The 19,544-nt window shown below is 46.9% G+C and overlaps 1 protein-coding gene across 1 annotated transcript in view; it reads right to left on the bottom strand.

Annotated features, from left to right (window-relative positions):
* The window catches only part of LOC142575782 (transducin beta-like protein 2), a 295,737-nt gene that overhangs the window by 52,689 nt on the left and 223,504 nt on the right, over positions 1-19,544 (bottom strand). The window contains exon 5 of the mRNA XM_075685420.1: positions 1,818-1,904. Coding sequence (XP_075541535.1) covers positions 1,818-1,904 — 87 coding nt within the window. The remainder of the gene's footprint in view (positions 1-1,817; positions 1,905-19,544) is intronic.

Raw genomic sequence — 19,544 nt, 5'->3', positions numbered from 1 at the left:
GGACGTCCGATCCGGCGCTTCGGCACAGCAAAACACCTCGATTCCGGCTGCCGTTCCGGCTCGTCGGACGCCGGATCGGACACCGAATCGGACCGTGCGTCTCCCGCTTAAGAGTACTGAAACACTTAGCTGCTAGTGACAGCGCCAATTAAGGTATATTGCATTCATAATTAACCTCGCCCTTATATGCGCGTTAGCTCTTACGACTAAGTAAGAATCGAGAGGATCACAGTCTCCGTTAAAAACGAAATACAGGAATGTCGGAGAGACAGACGGCGTGCGCTGCTGCAGCAGACGCGTGGCGCCATTTCGTGACCCTGATGTCAGCTAGCGCGTGACAGGACTGTAATTGCAACGACCACGTTCTACGTGTCTGCAGCGTGCAAATGCACCGCTATATACAGGCACACTCATCGCACAGTGGATTACCTAAGTTAGAGAGTTTTATAGCTTGTCCGTGTTCACACGTGCTAGCATTTACGGAATATTCGAATACCAGAGAGGTAGACCTCGATGGATGGATGGATGTTACGAGCGTCCCCTTTGGAACGGGGCGGTGGGTTGCGCCACCAAGCTCTTGCTATTATACTGCCTAATGTCCCAACCTAGGTTAAACAATGAAAAAAGAAAAAAAAAGAACACTATGAGCTATCACGCCCAAATTTTCTGATCCCCTATTGCGAACTGCACTTTTGTACGTCTCCGTCTTTTGTCGTTTCCCTACTTCCACCAATCCTCCAATCGCCTCTTACTAATGCCTATTGCGGACATGTTTGCTTTACCACTGCTCCCGCTGAACCCAAGGGCTTCAAGGAGGCCAGTGGTGCCTAAATCGACCGACGGGTAGACGTCAGCGCTAATGACGCCATCTGGCGACGTCCAACTATAGAACAGCGTGTAGCTACGACTTCGAGCAAACAAGAACAGCAAGAAGCCCAATATGGTTCCTGAAAATTCGCGGTTCAACGAACCACCACGATGTGTCGCTAGCATTGCTGTTGCTGCCATCCATGCGTGTTTCGGTATTCTGTAAATTGCAGTAAGTAAACGAAGTGAACGGGTGACCACAAGCACTCAGAACTGTTCTAAATGTTTCGAGCACTTGGAACTCATTTCCCGCGTATTCCCGGTACGCGTTCATTCCACTATGCGTGATCATCGAATGCGCTGTAAATTATCGTCAAAATATGTTTCGCGTGTAGTTATCAAAGGGCAGAGCTAAATCATCCTGACAAAACTGTTCTTTAAAAATTCAGTTTTCATTAATTGGGCGGCCAAATAAAATTCGGCGAACACTGGAGAAAACGAATGTCACATACAACCCCTTCTTGAATATCCCGCCGATACGTCAACGCCGGGACGTATGAGTGACGTCATAGATCTCAAAGTGCATTCTTGCATCTCGGCCTTCTGGCGCACGAAAAAAATCACTGTGTTAGGTTGAGTTTTCGGTTTCCTTAGAATCAGCGCCAATTGGCAAATGCGAAACCGTCACGCCGGGAAGCTGCTTCGATTGAGCGTCTGTTCCGAGAAAGCGCTGTCAAGTGCTGCCGGACTACTTGGCGCGGTAACACATGCACAGACGCTGCGCCCCTGCGTAGCTTTCCCTTCATAGCCACAGCACTCCGCGCGCGGGCCGCGCGTGCGCGCCGAAGCCGCGACAGCTCGACAACGCCAACGGCGACGGCGCAAGCGCACCTCCAGCGTCCCCTATAAGGGCTATCGCAATAAAAATCGTAAACACTGCCGACATATATCTCTTTGTGGCTCTCTCGATAGCGCAATGACAGAAAAGTGGGGGACGCCTTCGTTCATACCCGATGAAGCCACGAAGCGTCCGCAGGGGGACACGCAGCCGTAATAGTTGTTCATATGGCGGGTGTCCACGCTGGCCAGCAGGTCTCCTGCGGAAAACAAACATTGAAGGTGGCGGTTACGGTACACGCAGACAACAAAACACAAGGCATCTATGTGCCGCCATAAGGCACGTGCATTACGTATCGGAGCGCGTCATTTGCAGTAAGCTATATGTACTATACTACTGCAGATGAAGAACACAGCAGTAATTCAGAATTGCTGTCTCTGCAACGACTGGCTGGCTGGAACGAACTCGACGGTCTAGGGTTTGGAGGCGATGGATGCGTTATTAAAAGCAAAGCTTTTCCTTGCGAACATCGCCGGGTCTTCATGACCGTGGGGGCTGCGCATGCAGCTGTTCTGTCGCCGAATAGGCCAACCAACACGTGCGCGACGTCACCGCTTCAGGCCGCTGGATTCCTTGGAACACCACCAGGTAGCGCTCGCTTCCGCGCATGCGCGGCAGGAGCCGTAATGTCTGAATACAGCCTTCCGTGTCACTCTGTGCGGACATTCAATATACACAAACTCGTGTATCGACTCTATGCACTCACACAAAGCTTCGCTATATGCAGATTCCAGCTCGTTGGAGCTGGTACATCTTTAGTTTATTATGCTGTTGGTTGTGGTGTATTTTGTGTATGTTGTGTTTCTTGTATAGTGTGCCTATGTGTATCGATCTACGTTGGTCATCCTGTTTCATCTGGAATATATAAAATGTAGGCACGCCTCTAGGCAAATATCTCCAGTTTCTTTTAAAAACAGGTTTGTTTATATATATATATATATATATATATATATATATATATATATATATATATATATATATATATATATATACTGAACCTCCTGCTCATAAATTAAGTTCCCACGGCAACATGAAGTTTTGAATTGAATTCGGTGGTTTCACTATAGTTAAAACCACAATTTTGTCATGGAGAACGCCGTAGTGGGGGAATCCGGATTAATTTTGGCCACCAGGGGATCATTAACGTGCCCCCAATGGACGGGACACGGGCCGTGCACGCGGGGAAGTTATCCAACAAACGCAGGATAACTGCGCCGCTTGGACGGTCTCGTGAGCTGGTGGGCAAGAACGTCTCGTTTATATAAAGAGAAACCATATGATAAACCCTGAAACAGACAAACAGAAGGAGCACTTCTCGCACACGTCAGCCTTGTTCACAATCGTTGTACACATTCACGGAGGTGAGCAAGGTTCCCATGTGCGCAAGCCGACAGGTCCAGGGTTTTACAATTTATTTTGCATTTTAGTTTCTAGCTTTATTTTTTGACTCATAACTATTTTGCTACGGTCGGTGTCAGTGTTTTCCCACTTGCGCCATGACCATTCCCGATAACACAATGTTTTTTATCAAAACTCACACAACTTTCTCCCCCCTCTCTCTCTTTCTCATTTTCGCAGGCTGTTCCCGACAAAGGACATCTCTGTCACGCCGCCCAGTGGCAGCAATTAGGCACAATGCACTGTCAACCATAGCTAGTCCGTCTGAGCATGTCCTTTCTATGGCAAAATGTCTATTCCATTCGTACTGCACTTCGGGAAGTATAGTTCCCGCCATCTGAGTGCGAGAGTTCTCGCTCGTGCCTCACAAGCACGGCATCATTTGCGCGAGCCCTACGCTACCTCTCTTGACGAGTGCAGGGAATGCCTGCGAACCCATCCTGCAGAAAGCTTGCACTGCGCACAACGAATGGGAACGTGCAGATATGTCGCCATGTCGAACCGGTGAAACGAATAGAGAAGTGAAGCAGCTCCCGAATTATATATACTTCAGTAAGCGCGCGCTAATCGGGACAGCGATTTGCGCGCGAGTTAGTCACAGTTCATGGCGTAAAAAAAAAAAAAAAAAAAAAAAATCAGAGAAAAGCATCGAAGTGCGGGAAGAAAAAATGGGTATGGCTGTAGCGGACAGAATTGCAAACGCCGCACCTCCGCGCTTTGCGCTGCATTTTTACGCCGGACGAAACGCGGGCGAATGGAGTGGACCTAAACGTCTGGGGAACCACGTCTCGAGCAACCCGTGTATCTAATACCGAGAAGGACGAGGCCCTCAATGTCATCACGGCTTTAGTATCGGGAGCACGCGGATCGGGAGCCAGGAACGCTTAACGATACTACCGGAAGAACTTAAAAAAAAAGATGCGTAAGAAATCCTTGAAACGCGGCTGCGACATTTTGTCGATTGCCTTTTTTCCCCCTTTGTTACACACACACACACACACACACACACACACACACACACACACACACACACACACACACACACACACACACACACGCACGCACACACACGCACACACACACGCACACACACACACGCACACACACACACGCACGCGCGCGCGCGCGCGCGCGTGACACGTCACAAGAGTGTGACAACCGCACCTTCGGGCTATACGCAACGCATGGTTTCACAGAACGGCAGGTGGGCGCCGCTCGGACGAAAGCGCTGCCGATTGCAGCAGCCACGCATTCCGTCGAACGGGACGCGCCACCCGTTAGCGCGCGCGCACCGCTTCGCCCGGAGCCTCGGCACCGCGGCTTTCGTTAACGCAGCGACGCAGTGCCACCTGCGCGCGCGCGCGCGTGTCACCGTCCCCTGCGCGAACCGTGCACCGTCCTCGCATTACCGAGAGTCACGGCGGCCGTTGACAACGGTGGCGCCGCGACGAAGCGATAAAGGCTTTCCGAGCTCTGGATTAGCATTAGGTTGTCATTATAGAGGTGACACCGCAGTCCGCGTTCCTTTTTTTTTTTTTTTTTGCTATGATTCATTTAAGTACGAACTCTTTTCGTTTGCCCTTCGTCGTCGGAATCGGACGCTGCCAGCGCCACCTTTATCGGCAGCATCGGTCACTCGACGCCATGGCCGGGATCTAGCTTAGCGGCGCAATAACGCCAGAGCCACTCTACACGCCTCCCCGCCCCCACAGCGGGTGGCTCATATTGAACATGGGAAGCCTCAAAAGTAATGCGTCGAGGCCTCGCCAGCATGCTTGATCGAAGCCCCCTCCCCCACGGTGCGAACGATATAGGCCACAAATTGAAATCGAAATAAGCGCTTGTTCGTTCCACTTTTAATGCGTTCGGCATTGGAGCGTCAAAGCGGGATGAAGATTGCGCATTACATCATCATCAGCAGCAATAGCAGCCTGTTTTATGTCCCCTGCAGGACGAAGGCCTCTCCCTGCGATCTCTAATTACCCCTGTCCTGCGCCAACCGATTACCACTAGCGCCCGCGAATTTCCTAATTCCATCGCTCCACCTATAATCTTCTGCCGGACTGCGCTTCCTTTCTCTTGGTACCCATACTGTCACCCTAATGGTCCAACGGTTATCTAATCTGCGAATTACATGACTTGCCCAGCGCCATTTTTTTTTCTCTTAATGTCTATTAGAATATCATCTATAACCCGTTTGCTCTCTGATCGAAACCGCTCTCTTTCTGTCTCTTAAATTTACGCCTAGCATTCTTCATTCTATCGCTCTTTGCGCGGTCCTTAACTTGTTCTCAAGCTTCTTTGTCAGTCTCCAAGTCTCTGCAACGGAGGGGGAGGGGGATGTCAGCACCGGTAAAAGGCACCGATTGTATACTTTCCTTTTCAATGATAACGGTAAGCTCCTAGTCAGGAGCTCACTATGTGTGCCGTATGCGATCCAACCCATCTTTATTCTTCTGTGAATTTCGGTCTCATGGTCAGGGTTGCCTGTGATTAGTTCACCTAGGTAAACGTACTCATCCACAGACTCTAGAGGCTGACTTGCGATCTTGAACTCTTGTTCCTTTGCCTGGTTATTTATTATTATCTTTGTCTTCTGCATATTAATCTTCGACCGCACTCTTACACTCTCTCTGTTAAGGTGCTCAATCATTTGTTGTAACTCGTCTGCATTGTTGCTGAATAGAACAATGTCATCGGCAAACCGAAGGCCGCTGGGAGATTCGCCGTCGATCCTTACTCTTACTTACGCCTTCCCAGTTTAAGAGCTTGAATACTTCTTCCAAGCACGCAGTGAATAGTATTGGAGAGATTGCGTCTCCCTGTCTGACCCCTTTCTTTATAGGTACGTTCCTGCTTTTCTAGTGTAGAATTCGGGCAGCCGTAGAACCTCTGTAGATGTTTCCAATGTATTTGCGTAAGCGGTCTGCCCTCCTTGCTTACGTAATGCCTCTATGACTGCTGGTGTCTCTACTGAATCAAATGCCTTGTCGTAATTTATGAAAGCCATGTAGAGAGGTTTATTGTACTCTGCGGATATCTCGATAACCTGATTAAAGACATGGACACGATCCATTGTAGAGTATCCCTTCCTTAAGCCAGCCTGTTCCCTTGGTTGACTAAAGTCCAGTGTTGCCCTTATTCTATTGGATGTTATTGTGGTAAATATTTTATATAATACTGGGAGTACTGTCAGTTAATTGCAGTTCGCTCCTTGAATATGGAGGACGCGTGTCGAGTGAGCTACTGAATAATACTTTGCGATGTGGTGAATATAGTTTAAATCATGGATCCGGAACCTCAAAAATGCGCAACGTAATATTAACGCATTTCTCTCTCACTTACAGCTAAACAGCTACAGAACTTTTTTGAGCTAAGCGTCACGCGAACAAGAATGAAAGTGACGCGGCGACGACAGGGCGATCTGCGACAATCGATTAACAGTAACCAAAGGAGCAAATAAAGCTGGAGCGCGTTTAGACCCGCCGCGGTATAGATTAGTGGCTATATATAGGTCGTTGCGCTGCTAAGCTATCGAGGGCGGGGATTCGATCCCGGCCGAGCCGGCCGCATATCGATGGGGGGGGGGGGGGCAAAATGCAGAAACCCTAGCCACTACAGTCACGATGTGTTCACGCCAAATGCAAACCACTGCCTACAGAGCGCGGGGAACGAAGGGAATCTTAGCGCTTCCGAGCGACCGCGCAACTTCAGCCGGCGCCAACGTGGTCCGCGGGCAACTAAGGAGCTCGTCGCATGCATGCTTGTGCCGTCCGGTGGCTGAAGATAAAGCCGTACCACAACTGTAGGGTACGGCTGACGGTTGCCATGGAGAACTTCGCTCTGAGCGGTGTGCGTTCCGTACCGCCATTTATTTCTTCGACATAAACAATGTGATAGCGTCAAATGGTTGGTTTGGCATGTTGACCTTCGCTTAGACGACCTTTTGCAGATAAGTTGACGCGAAATGTGAGCCAGCACTGCTGGAGCGATGCTGTCATATTAGGATAAAATTAGGAAAAAGAGCGCGTTGAAGCGGAATGCGATATAACACGTGAGTATTTACGAACGTAGAACACAAACACGGGCGCGCTTTTCAGCGTGAACATAGTTTAGTGAACGTGAACATACAACATAGCGAACATACATAGGAATTGTAGCGCAGTGTTCAGGTGCACACTACGAACGCAACATACGTGACAGACAGACAGACAGACAGACAGACAGACAGACAGACCACACACGATAGTCTAAATACTAGCAACGGATAATAATAATAATAATAATAATAATAATAATAATAATAATAATAATAATAATAATAATAATAATAATAATAATAATAATAATAATGTCTAAAACAAACCGTCGGTGATGCGTATATGGTATTCAAGATGCCAAACATGCCTATATCGATATCGGTTCTACGTGCTAAAAAATTCGTGTAGATGAGGAGACGAATATGCATGTATGTAAGCGCAAACACACACGCACACACGCATGCTCGCTCACTCACTCACTAACACTAGGCCGCAGCCGTAAACAAATGCCTCATTTGAAGTGAAAAACTAACATACGAAGGACACATACAAGGCGTGCGCGTCTGTCCACACGATGAGGAGGCGGAAAAATAATTGTAATAAATTGCGACAAAACATGTAAACAAGAGGATTTTTTTAAGCTTGTAAGCACTATTTAGTAACCAATAATGATGGTCATTCGTTTGTTAATTAAACAGATCGCTCGACGACTTCATAACAACGTACGACGTGTAATGATATAAGGAAAATGTGTCGACAAGTTAGATTGCTAATTATGCTAATATAGCAGGAAGTGAAAGAAAAGCAGGCACGCAAGAAACTGTTTCCTCAAACACTACAGCCAACGTGCGCGACCTTGACATTTTCGAACAAGGAACAATACGAAAGGGAAACAGTGTCAAAGAAGCGCAACCGCATCGAGCAGCCACGTGATCGTCACAAACGGCCGACATAAGTTCCGCAAATGCGAGGCATTTCGGTGCACAAAAAAAAAAAAAAAAAAGAAACCTGAAAACCTCGCACAGCAGCATGCGTTTTGCGCGCGAGGCAGAAACAAAGGCTGGACAAAAGAGAGAGAGAGAGAGAGATAACGGAGAGAGCGAGAGAGAGAGGGGGGACGCAGCCCTAGCGACACCAGAAGGACGCGCCATCCTCTTCCTGGTTTTTGCCCTTGACACAGCGCAATGAGCGCTGACGTCATGAACATGCAGCTCGGAAGCTACGTTTCCGGCCCGCCCGCCCGCTTCGAAGCGCACGTGCATCATCGATGCAGTCAAGGTCGGCAGACACGGCTGCCTGCCTGCGTACGCATTGGGGAACATATATACTCTAGTTAGGTTTAGCTAGAGGATGGTGTAGAAAGATTGGAAAACACGCGTTTTCTGCTGCTCAATTTCTGTGCCGTTCCGTTACACGTGGGTTGCTGTGGAGAAACTGGGGTACAGAGCACCTCGATTGCTCCATTTGTCTGTGTCGCGAAGAAAATAAAAGGTGAAATTAATAACTAATATAAAGAAAGAAACGTGGGAAAGAAAACGCCAATGAAACGAATAAAAATGACGCCGCAATGGAGAGTTCAATCGACGTCTGTCCGTACCGCGGACCAAACGACGCATGTATGCGCTGATGTGAAGGACTGCATAACAGTCCTTCATTACGCATGGGCTATGGGCCTATGAGTGATGAAGATTACTAGAAAAAAAATAATGCTTATTAATGTTGGAAAAAAAAGAAAGAAATATAGAACTGCAGACGGTGGATGATAGGGTGTCACAATATATGTTTAATTATGTAAGCTTAAGTATAGATTCTCATTTTTAAGGTACCCCTAGTTGCACGGCAAGTATAAAGAAACGAAACCTCGAGAAAGCCATCAGCAACACTGGGTAAAGCATTGGAGCACAAGCACGTGCAAAGTTGCAGAAGAGAGTATACACACAAAAACACGCACTACAGAAGGATTGTCAGCCGGGCGAGTTATAGTAAAGCGTAAAAGCGAAAGAAAGGGTGTGAACTGGACACGGACATAAGGAAAGGCTGATGTGACCCTCATTTCATTATAACCGTGTCCCATTCGCGTCCCTCTTAGCTATAACGCCTACAAACGAACACAGTTACGAAAAACAAGGGAAAGTTTAGAGGTAACATAAAGTACCATTTTGTTAAGCGAGGAATAGTTAACTGACTCGGTTTTGGAGCCTACCAACAAGCAGACCCATTAGGTAAACTCACAAAAGTTGATCACCGGCCGTTTTAAGTTATTCTGGTTCGTTACAACGTTAATGACCAGCGTAAAAAAATACAAAAAAATAAAGAGATGGAGTTGTGCCAGGAATGACCCTCTGCTAGCGGGAAAGGCATCGTTCGAGACACTGAGGTAGCAGCACATTTGCCAAATCGGTTCTCTTATAATTTTTTTTTTTCAGACGATTACGTAGGCGTGTCCTACTTCTAGAAGGGGGTAGCTGCTTTTGATGAGTTTCCTCGCTTATCAGCCTGCGCTCGTGAAAGGAAAAGTTCACATCTACACGAATCTATCGCGAATGAAAAAAAAGCAAACAAAAAACAGAAGAAATAAGAAACAGTAGTTCACGCGGCAGAAAAAAAAAAGAAAGACACGGGGGAGGGGGATAAGCTTCGTAGTTGGATGAAAACTTCGTTGGTCTTCGTCTTGGTCCTGGGATCCAAGTCCACACCACTGCCAGAGTAATTTAACACTCTGCCACGACGTTTCCAGGACAATGGAAAGCGAATTAACCGGCAGGTCTATAACCACGCAGCATGGATGCCAACGTTAGTTCAGAGAGGTGCCACGTGGCCCTTCTTGATTCTACAAATCGATCTGGCAGGTCTCTGCAGAACCTAATTTCCTGACGCCTTCCTCGGCCTTGTACTGCGTAAATCGTTGAAATCTTCCTTGATCCTAGCGTGAGACCTTCCCTCAAGGCCGACTCGCTTTGCTTTCGTCACAAGAGTCAATCGCCACTGCTTTTTTTTTTTTGCCGATACATCTCTGGTATCCACTCATTGCGTTATGAAATCATTATGCTGCAGTAAGCATAAGTTGGAACCACACCTGGTTGCAAGAGGTCCCTTTCAATGCTTTGGATTTCATGCACATCACGTGGCCTCACATTTCAATACACGATCGGCACTCTGCGTTACCACACAGAACAAGCCGCTTCAAGCACGCGCCAGCCTTCGCTTTATTGTCGTCTTTCTTTTTCTTTTTTACGCAACCGTGTTTTCCGTCAAAGAGTAGAGAGTAAGTCAATCCTGGAGAGTGCAGACGCGAAAAGGAGCGCTGATGGTGGCAGCTGGTGACAGAGTGCTGAGCGAAAGCGCGTATAAAACGGAGCGTTTATTTCAATGAACCACAGAGCTACACTTACACATATCTGCAGATGTAAACATATCGCATCGCCGCCAACTAATTATTAATCACGAAAATATTTTGTATAATTTTTTTAGAGCGCAGCTCTTTGGCGCCCGTTCCTGCGTTCCGCGTCGCTGTTGAGACTCGCCGTCGGCCTCGTCGTAACCAAGGTCCCGCGCCGCTCTAGCTGCGCGCGCTTCTGCCGCCATCTCTCACGCGCGGCGCGAGTCTTGCTTTCCTCTTGTCCTCCAAAGCCGGATCCCGTGTTCTCACCCATCCTCTCGCCCCCTTGCTCCGCGCAGCGCCATTGCGGTGACTCTTGCCGCTACCGTCCGCTCCGCTTTCGCCGTCCTTTCTCCCGCTGTCGCGGCACTGCCGCGGTGCCGGCGGTAGGCGCTCCTTGCCGCCTCGCGCGTGATCCACGGCTCTCCGCTCCTCCGTCTCCGCGTCGCGCGGCTGTACGGCTCTCAGCCGTGTCTCTCGCTTCCCTGTTTGCGGGGCGCGTTCCTCAGTGGCATTTGTCGCCTCTGGCAGTGCTTGCGCTTGGCTGTCCTTCTCCTACTTCAACTCTTGTCCTACACCTCCCCTTACCTAGTGCAGTGCCGTTGCGGTGACTCGACAGACAGCTATAGCGTTTCGACCCCTTACTGCTACTTCCCACCCCAACCTTGTGCAGCCACACTGAGGCCTGTCTATGAGTGAATGAGTGTGTGACCTCTACTCAATACCCCTGTTCTCCACCCATTTCCTCATCCCACCTCAGAAGAAACATTAAATAATAATTGCTAATCTCCCCCCCCCCCCCGTTGCGCGGCGGTGACCCACTACGGATGGAACAGATGGGTCGAACCAGAACATTGTTGTAGTCTTTAACCGGCGGTCGAAACGGGACGCAGTTGTTGAAGAAGCACGAAAGACGAGGTTCACTACAACTGAGCTAGGATTTGCCACTGAGCAACCCGTGTTTGTAAATGAGCACCTGGCCCCTCAACTAAAGATGCTACTTGGAATGACTGTGGCGAAGAAAAAGGAAATGAAATGGCGCTATGCATGGGTGAGGGGAGGCAAAATTTTTGCTCGTAAGACGGAAAGTTCCCGTATGCTACGTGTAACATATGAAGCCGACTTGGAAAAGATGATGTAGTTCTTTTCTATCTATTGGAGCGTTCATTCTCGTACTTTTTGTTCTGATGGCTATACCACGTGACGTTGTCTGCCCAGGCGGCGGTGCCTATATCTCATTCTTGCATTGCAATACGCAATCAGCTAGGCACAAACATTACGAAGTAATGATGTTTCTTGCTGAGTTCGGTTTCAAATTTGACGTCATCATGTTCACAGAAACGTGGTACGAATCTGAAGGGGTAGTACTTTGCCTGCCTGGTTTTCGAACTTTTTTTTCTAAATCGATCACATCACCGTGGTGAGGGTGCTTTGCAACTAGTATCCGAGCACATGCCATGCAGCTTACTCGCCGAATTCTCGACAGAAACGCCAGATTATGAAGCCTTATCCTTACAGTATCAGAAATATGTATTTGTTGTACTGTACCGCCCACCGAATGGTAAACTGGACGCATTTCTTTCTTTTCTAGAGAGCGTGCTCAATTTTGTGTCATTAAATAGGCTGCACATTACAATTGGGGGTGACTGTAACGTTAACCTATTGCAAAATACAAATCAGTCACGAGAATTGCAGGTAATGTTCGATTCATTTGGTTGCAAAAACGTTATAAATGAGCCAACACGCATCAGCCACTCTTCTGAAAGCCTTCTGGATTTATTCGTAACTAACAGCATTGAAGACACGATACAATCGGGTGTTGTCTAGCAGCCGTGAGTGACCACTTACCTATTTATATGTTTTGTAAACATGGTGAAATTATGAAAAAAAGTGTGAATCATTCTGAGTCATTCATTGTTCAAGAGATAAATCCGAGAACATTAAACAACTTTAGGGAAGAAATCCAAAAAATAATCTGGAACCCTGTCTTTGAATGTGTAGACGCTAACACAAAGCCTACAACAGTCTCATTTCTATCCTTACTGAAGCCTACAGAACCTGCTTTAGATTCAAAATGGTAAAGAAATCCAGGAAGATACGTAAGCGCTGGCTCACAGATGAATGTCTCAATATGATAAGAAAAAAATATGCGTTGTATTCCGTATTTCTGCAAACAAAAAATCGTGCAGACTTTCTTGCTTATAAAAAAACACAGAAACTTTCTGACAAAGTTTTTACGGAATGCTAAAAACAGTTATATTGAAAACCTCTAGGGGAAACCGGGCGCTCGTGGCAATGAAATCTGGCGCGAAATGAACAAACTATTACAAAGGGGAAGACGCCAAACTGAAGGACTTTAAATAATAATTAATGATGAAGCATTTAGAGGGCAAAATTTGGCGAACAAGTTTAATGAATATTTCATAAATCTGGTTGATAGCGTCCACGATGACACCGCCACGAGCTTCCTGGACATGCAGATTACGAACAGTGCTTTTTTTTTGAGCCGGCATCTCCGGAGGAAATATTCTTAGTATTTTCATCACTAAAAAACAGTAAAGCGCGTGATATAGATAGACTTCAAATGGGACCTATTAAGTTTGTGCTCGATCTCCTGGTACCAGTTTTCACCCATCTGTTTAACACTTGTTTGTCTACAGGTGTTTTTTCAGACAAAATGAAGTTAGCAAATGTTTCGGTGTTGTATAAGTCTGGAGACAGAAATGAATTATCCAATTACCGACCAGTGGCAATATTACCTGTTATTTCGAAATGTCTGGAAAAAGTTATTTGTAATAGAGTGACAACGTTTTGTAATAGGTTTTCGATTATAACGTCTCAGCAATACGGTTTTCGAAAGCAGGTGTCAACCGAACTGGCTCTACTGTCGCAAAAAGAGTACATACTTAACGGATTTGAAGAAAGGAAGTTAACCCTTGGCATATTTGTAGATTTTTCGAGGGCGTTCGACAGGATTAATCATACTACTTTATTATGCGAATTAGCACATTATGGGTTTCGTGGAATACCTTTAAAATTACTAAAATCATATCTCGAACAAAGAAAACAGTGCATCGCTATTTCAGGCGAATATTCATCTTTGCTTCCTGTGAAGGCTGGGGTTCCGCAGGGCAGTATACTGGGACCGATCTTATTCAATCTTTATATTAATGATTTAATAAGCATTAGTTATCAAGCATATTTTGTTATCTATGCAGATGATACCAGCATTTTCTTTCAGTCCAAGGATATTAAAGAACTCGCAAGCTTAGCAAATACTACCCTTGACAGATTGTTTCAATGGAGCACCAGTAAATTCCTTAAAAATAAACGCAGCGAAAACCAAATGTACTTTATTTTCGACGGTGCAAAAGCAAATAAATCGTTGCTTGGATATCTATTTTGACAATTCTAAAATCGAGCTTGCGAAGCAGGCTAAAACACTAGGAGTCGTTTCTAACGAAAATTTAACTTGGGACGCTCATGTTGACCTTGTAGCTAAAAAGTTGGCGAGGGCATGTGGAAAGATTTGCAGATTGCGACAGGTGATTCCACCGAAACTCAAGCTTCTTCTATATAATGCCTTATTCCTCCCGCATATAAACTACTGTAACCTTGTTTGGGGGACAACATCTCGTACAAACATTCACAAATTACTTGTAATACAGAAAAAAGTTATTCGCCATATCGCAAATGCCCCATACGATTCCCATAGGCGGGATTTGTTTCAATCACTTAATGTCCTTTCTGTCAGACATGCATACATATGTAACCTGTTCTTAAAATACAAGAGCAGCTTAAAACACACAAATGAGCATTTTCTTCGAATGAGCTGCCTCAAAAAGTCCTTGCAGCTGCCGTACAGCGTAAAGGAATAGATAAATATGGGATTTGCCATTTTCCCGAACCAATAATGGTTTTAACAGGTTACAATACCGTGTACCATTCCTGCTAAATAGCCTTGAAAAGAGGCATATAGACCCGAAGACCATCACTAGAAAGCAATGGAAATAATTTTTAATGGCAAACGACGGTCTTCAACTTTAAAAAAGAAAGGGAAAAGGGGGAGGAAAAAAATGTAATGTAACCATTTTCTCTTATTTCGCACGTCATTTGTTTTCGTATTACCTTTGTATGATTCTTTTATTGTCTGTGCGACCTGAGTGAAAATGGTCTAAATTGGACCAGAAATGCGTTTTTCTTTTCCTGTGCATGTTTTCAGACATGTTGACCTGTACGTGGGATGCTATTGTACGCGAATACATTTGTCTTGCTTTTTTTTTTCTGTGAGATGCAACGCATATATGTGAACAACATGCATTTTCAATGAGTGTAAAACCTTCGCGCTGCCAGTCAAACAGGGGCAAGGGCCTCGTCAAGCTGCTTGTAGCAGCTTTTTTGCTCTTGTTCCAGCATTCTTTTTGTCATACGCGGAAGAATGCTGAATAAAGATTTTTGATTTGATTTTGATTTGATAATATGGCACGATGGCGCGACGCCAGAGCACCGGCTCGATAGCGGCGAATCGCGTTGTGCGCTGCCCAAACCGAAACGCCGAACCGCCTCCATTCGGCACTGAGTGTTCTGCATGCGGTTGCCTGTTGTTGAAGTAAGGCAGCAGTTTCACTCAAAGATCGCATTACCAAAAAGCGTAATCGTAGGGCCATTTTTTTTTTCTTGCAGCCGCGTTCATTAGTACGTCGGCACACATGCCTTGACGTAGTAATCGCATTACAAATACAACTATATTTGACTGACTGATTGAAGTGAAGCGCCAAGCAATTATAGGAACGTGTACCACGGATTAAGGTTGATCACAATGAAAAAAAAAATTTCCGACAGCTCAGACGTATATCAAGATACGCTTTACGATTCAAGCAACGTACGATAAAGCACTTAAAGGGACTGACAACCGACTTTTAAGGACCTAGTTTTTGATGGCACAACTCAAAGCTCACCCTCGGTAGTGTTTACACCGCCAGCGGTTATTTCCAAAAGCGCGTGGATTTTTTGTAAGAAGAATTTTTCCATCTGAGCAGCCTCTAAATAAGAAAGAGTCCCTCCTCCAGCAACGCTGAGAAGCGAGACCGATGCCGACAGCCCGCCTCGTAAATTGTGAAATCCGCCCATCGTGCTGCTTTCACAGAAGTGACTGCAACTGTGGTTAATTAACCACCAACTATTTTGACCTTTTCAACCACTATTGAATATAAAGAAAGGCCGGTACAATAAGTTTGCGTTGCTGTGCAGACCTTTCTTATATTTGTACCGCGGTTTTCCCCTGAGTGCACTCCTACGTCATGGCTGGCTGGCCCCCGTCGGCGTTGTTCTTTCGATAGGTGAGCCAAGCCAACGAAGGCGAAGCCAGCGCCACTTTTCTACTCACTGCAAACGAAGGTCTGTCTGCATATTGTTAGGCAAATCTTTTAACAGAAAAATGCGTGCTGCATCTCAATACCAATAAAAAAAAAGCACGAACCGCATATCGAAGGTCACGTGATAAGCCCCTTGTGCAGCTTCCAAGTTTTCGTTTGTGGCGTGGGGCGCCAAAGGCCACTTTTTCGTGACTTTTTAGTGAATAATTAAAGATATAAATCCACATTTAATGAGAAAAACATTGCTCGTTTGAGCCTGTACGATAGCCAATCTTTCCATCAGCGGGGTTATCTCCACTCATGTTCTGAGCGCTTGTCTGTCCCATTAACACGGTGGTCTCTTCCACACGAAAAGTACACTTGCACCGACAGAGCAACGACGACTGTTTAAAAGAATAAATTAAAAAAAAGGAAAAAAATCCACGCGCACGTGCGCACGTGGTTTTCGCTGAAGCGTAACTGGCACCTGCAAAAACCACTTGACGGGCTGACTTCTTCTTGCTTTCTTTCTTTCTTCTTTTTTTATTCAAGATTCTGAGGAATCCATCTCCTCGGCTTCTCGAGACTATAAAGGGCAGCTAGCGCCTTCTCTTTGACATTCCGCGAACCTTTCACTTTCAAAGCTCGCAGCCAACGATGTCGACATGTGGCTGTCGAAAAGTACTAGGCGATAAAAAAAAAAAAGAAAGAAACGTGAAGTAGAACGAAGAACTATAGGCGCCATGAGGGCCATACAAACGAAGGCGGGCGAAGCCGAGACGGCGCAGCGAAGTTGGAAGGGACACTTCCGACAGGGGTTCGACCGAAACGTGACAGAACAATCGACAAGACACGCAGGGCACAGGAACACTGCCTTCCTGGCACGCCCGAGTTGCATAACGTCGGAAGAGCTTTCTGCGCTACCGTTTCTTGTTTTTTTTTCGCGTTGTGTTAAAGTGCCTGCCGCAGCTAGCGGGACGCATTGTTCCTCGACACCCGGTGTGCCGATCGATAAGTTCGGCGCGCGCACTGCAAGGCGGATCCGCTCGCTAAGTGAATACGGGCACAACGTGGATAGATTGCGAGAAAGAGAGCTAGCCACGGGGATAAGCAGCCGAGCAACTTCAATCGGTTCAGCCGAAGATGGCCCCGATCTCCGGGACTTTTCTCGAGTCTGGGACGACGCGCTTCGCGATCGCATTCCCTCCGGCAAGCGCAGAACCCACTGAACGGTATCTACCAAACAAAAGGATCGGCGATGTTGAAAAAATAGCGGAAAAAAAAGCTTTATTAAGAGCTAATAACGAATAGGCAGTATAGTTTTGTTATACTCAAGAAGTGGGCCGCTGAAGTGGTTTCTTTCTTTTCCCCCCATAACCCGGCGTGGTTGCTCGGTGGCTATGGTGTTGGGCTGCTGAGCACGAGGTCGCCGGATCGAATCCCGACCACGGCGGACGCATTTCGATGGGGGCGAAAACGCCCGTGTACTTAGATATAGGTGCACGTTAAAAAAACCCAGGTGTTCGAAATTTCCGGAATGCTTCACTATACGGCGTTCCTCATAACCAGAAAGTGGTTTCGGCGCGTAAAACCCCATAATTTAATTTTTTTTCTTTTTCCCCCTCGCTGGGATAAGCTCGTTCGAACGTTGCACATCCATGCCACAAGTTTACCATTCAAGTGTGCACACATTTTCTTTGCGTTTATATTTTTTTTTCTCTTGAGGCGCGGAAAAAGCGCGAGATATACGACCCACTAAGATGATCTTGCACCATTGAGTAATTTACTGCGACAGACAGTTCAAACTTGGAAGAAGTTGGCGTCGCCCACGCTCCGTATTCCTCCCTTGTCGCTGTTTGTCGTTATTGCTGTCGTGGCTTTAAAGGCCAGACCCCACGCACGCTTGCGGACGCGCGCAAGCTCGCGTTCACGCGCCCGCGCAGACGGTGCGGCACGGCCCGTACGCGTCGAAACGCGGCGTGATCTCGGGGGAACAGCTCCTCTTCGTTATCGCGCGACTCGCGTCGGCGAGCCTGGCTACGCAGCTACGGCGCGAAACGTTCAACTCTCGGTGAAGCAGGTTTATATCATGCAAGAAAGTGGTTCTTCTTTCCTTTTTGCGCTGACCTAACAGCTATAAAAATATAACGATTACGTCTATAGATATCGTAACATTTTGAAACACTGCCGATGACAAAGTACGAAGCGGCGGCGTTTGTGAGTGAGCCCACTGAGCGCGCGCTGTCGCGCGTCTTCGTGGATGCAAACTGCCATTACTCGCGAAGCGTGGCAGGCGCGCGGACGCGAGCTTGCGCGCGTCCGCAAGCGTACGTGTGGTCTCGGCTTTAGACAACCGCTTCAGCACGGGCTTCGTCTTCAATTTGGCGTTATAGCGGTGGCCTCTCACCCGGTCCCGCGCGTCTATTATTTCTCGCACCTTCCGCACTGGAGCTTGATTCTTCGCCCGGCGCGAACCAGCAGATGAACTTAGTGCGCATTCCAAGGCGCTTACTCGCTATAGAGTCATCAAAATGCACTTGTTAAATGTTATACAGACGCTCGCAAATGCCGCACTGCTGGCGCTGAAGTCAAGGCGACCATCTTTAGAGATAGAGACAGAACAATCGAGGGGTAGGCAGAGACAAGAAAAAAAGAAAGGCCAGAACAAACGGATCAGATGACAAGTCTAAATCTAGAGCTAGTTCTCGGTATTTGTATCACAATCTCGCTGTGAGTCGCTTTCACACCGCACAATGCAGGACACGTGTACGCATACGTCTCCCTTTCTTCATTACGTATATACGTACAGTTTGTTACAAAAATTTGCAGACTACGGTCGCTCTGGTAGGCAGCGTAGCATGCTGCAGCTTCTCGACGTATGAGAGCCATACTGTTAGCAAAGAGTTGTGAAGTAGTATACCGACACATTTCAGAAGTTGCGTAAGCTTTGCCACCTACTCAAAGTGTCGTCCTAAGAGGACGACACTTTGAAAGTATGAGGCTTAACAGAGAGACAATTATAGGATATTTACCTTGATCTCGATATGCCGGACCATGGCGCCATCGGCATTATCGTGACCTCATGACCGACAGCGAAATTTGGCCGACAGCTTGTTGCCCATATGTTGGGCTGCTGAGCACGAGGTCGCGGGATCGAATCCCGGCCACGGCGGCCGCATCTCGATGGGGGCGAAATGCGAAAACACCCGTGTGCTTAGATTTAGGTGCACGTTAAAGAACCCCAGGTGGTCAAAATTTCCGGAGTCCTCCACTACGGCGTGCCTCATAATCAGGAAGTGGTTTTGGCACGTAAAGCCCCAAATATTATTATTATTATATTGTTGCCCATAAACTGGAATCACGAACGCGGCGGTAGACTTTGATCACATGCATGATCCGTTTGTGTACACTTGAACGCGGTCTTGCTGCTCGGCGTGAATATGTGACCGTGTTCGATATATCGCTTCTAGCTGCCGGCAACTTGAATTTAAACGCGATTCCTGTGCCTGAAGGGAAAAATATAGGGAATGTCGAAAAGCCAAGGCGAATGCGAGACGTACTCGACTATACTGCCGCGACAGAAGGAGGTTTGCTTTCTTTCTTTATTGCACGTTCTCTTGATTAGAACACATGACAAATATCCAACCCTGGTTTGACCCATAGCCGGT

Source organism: Dermacentor variabilis, chromosome 3, assembly GCF_050947875.1.
Source record: "Dermacentor variabilis isolate Ectoservices chromosome 3, ASM5094787v1, whole genome shotgun sequence".
Taxonomy (NCBI): Eukaryota; Metazoa; Arthropoda; class Arachnida; order Ixodida; family Ixodidae; genus Dermacentor; species Dermacentor variabilis.
This window is presented reverse-complemented; position numbering and strand designations above follow the sequence as displayed.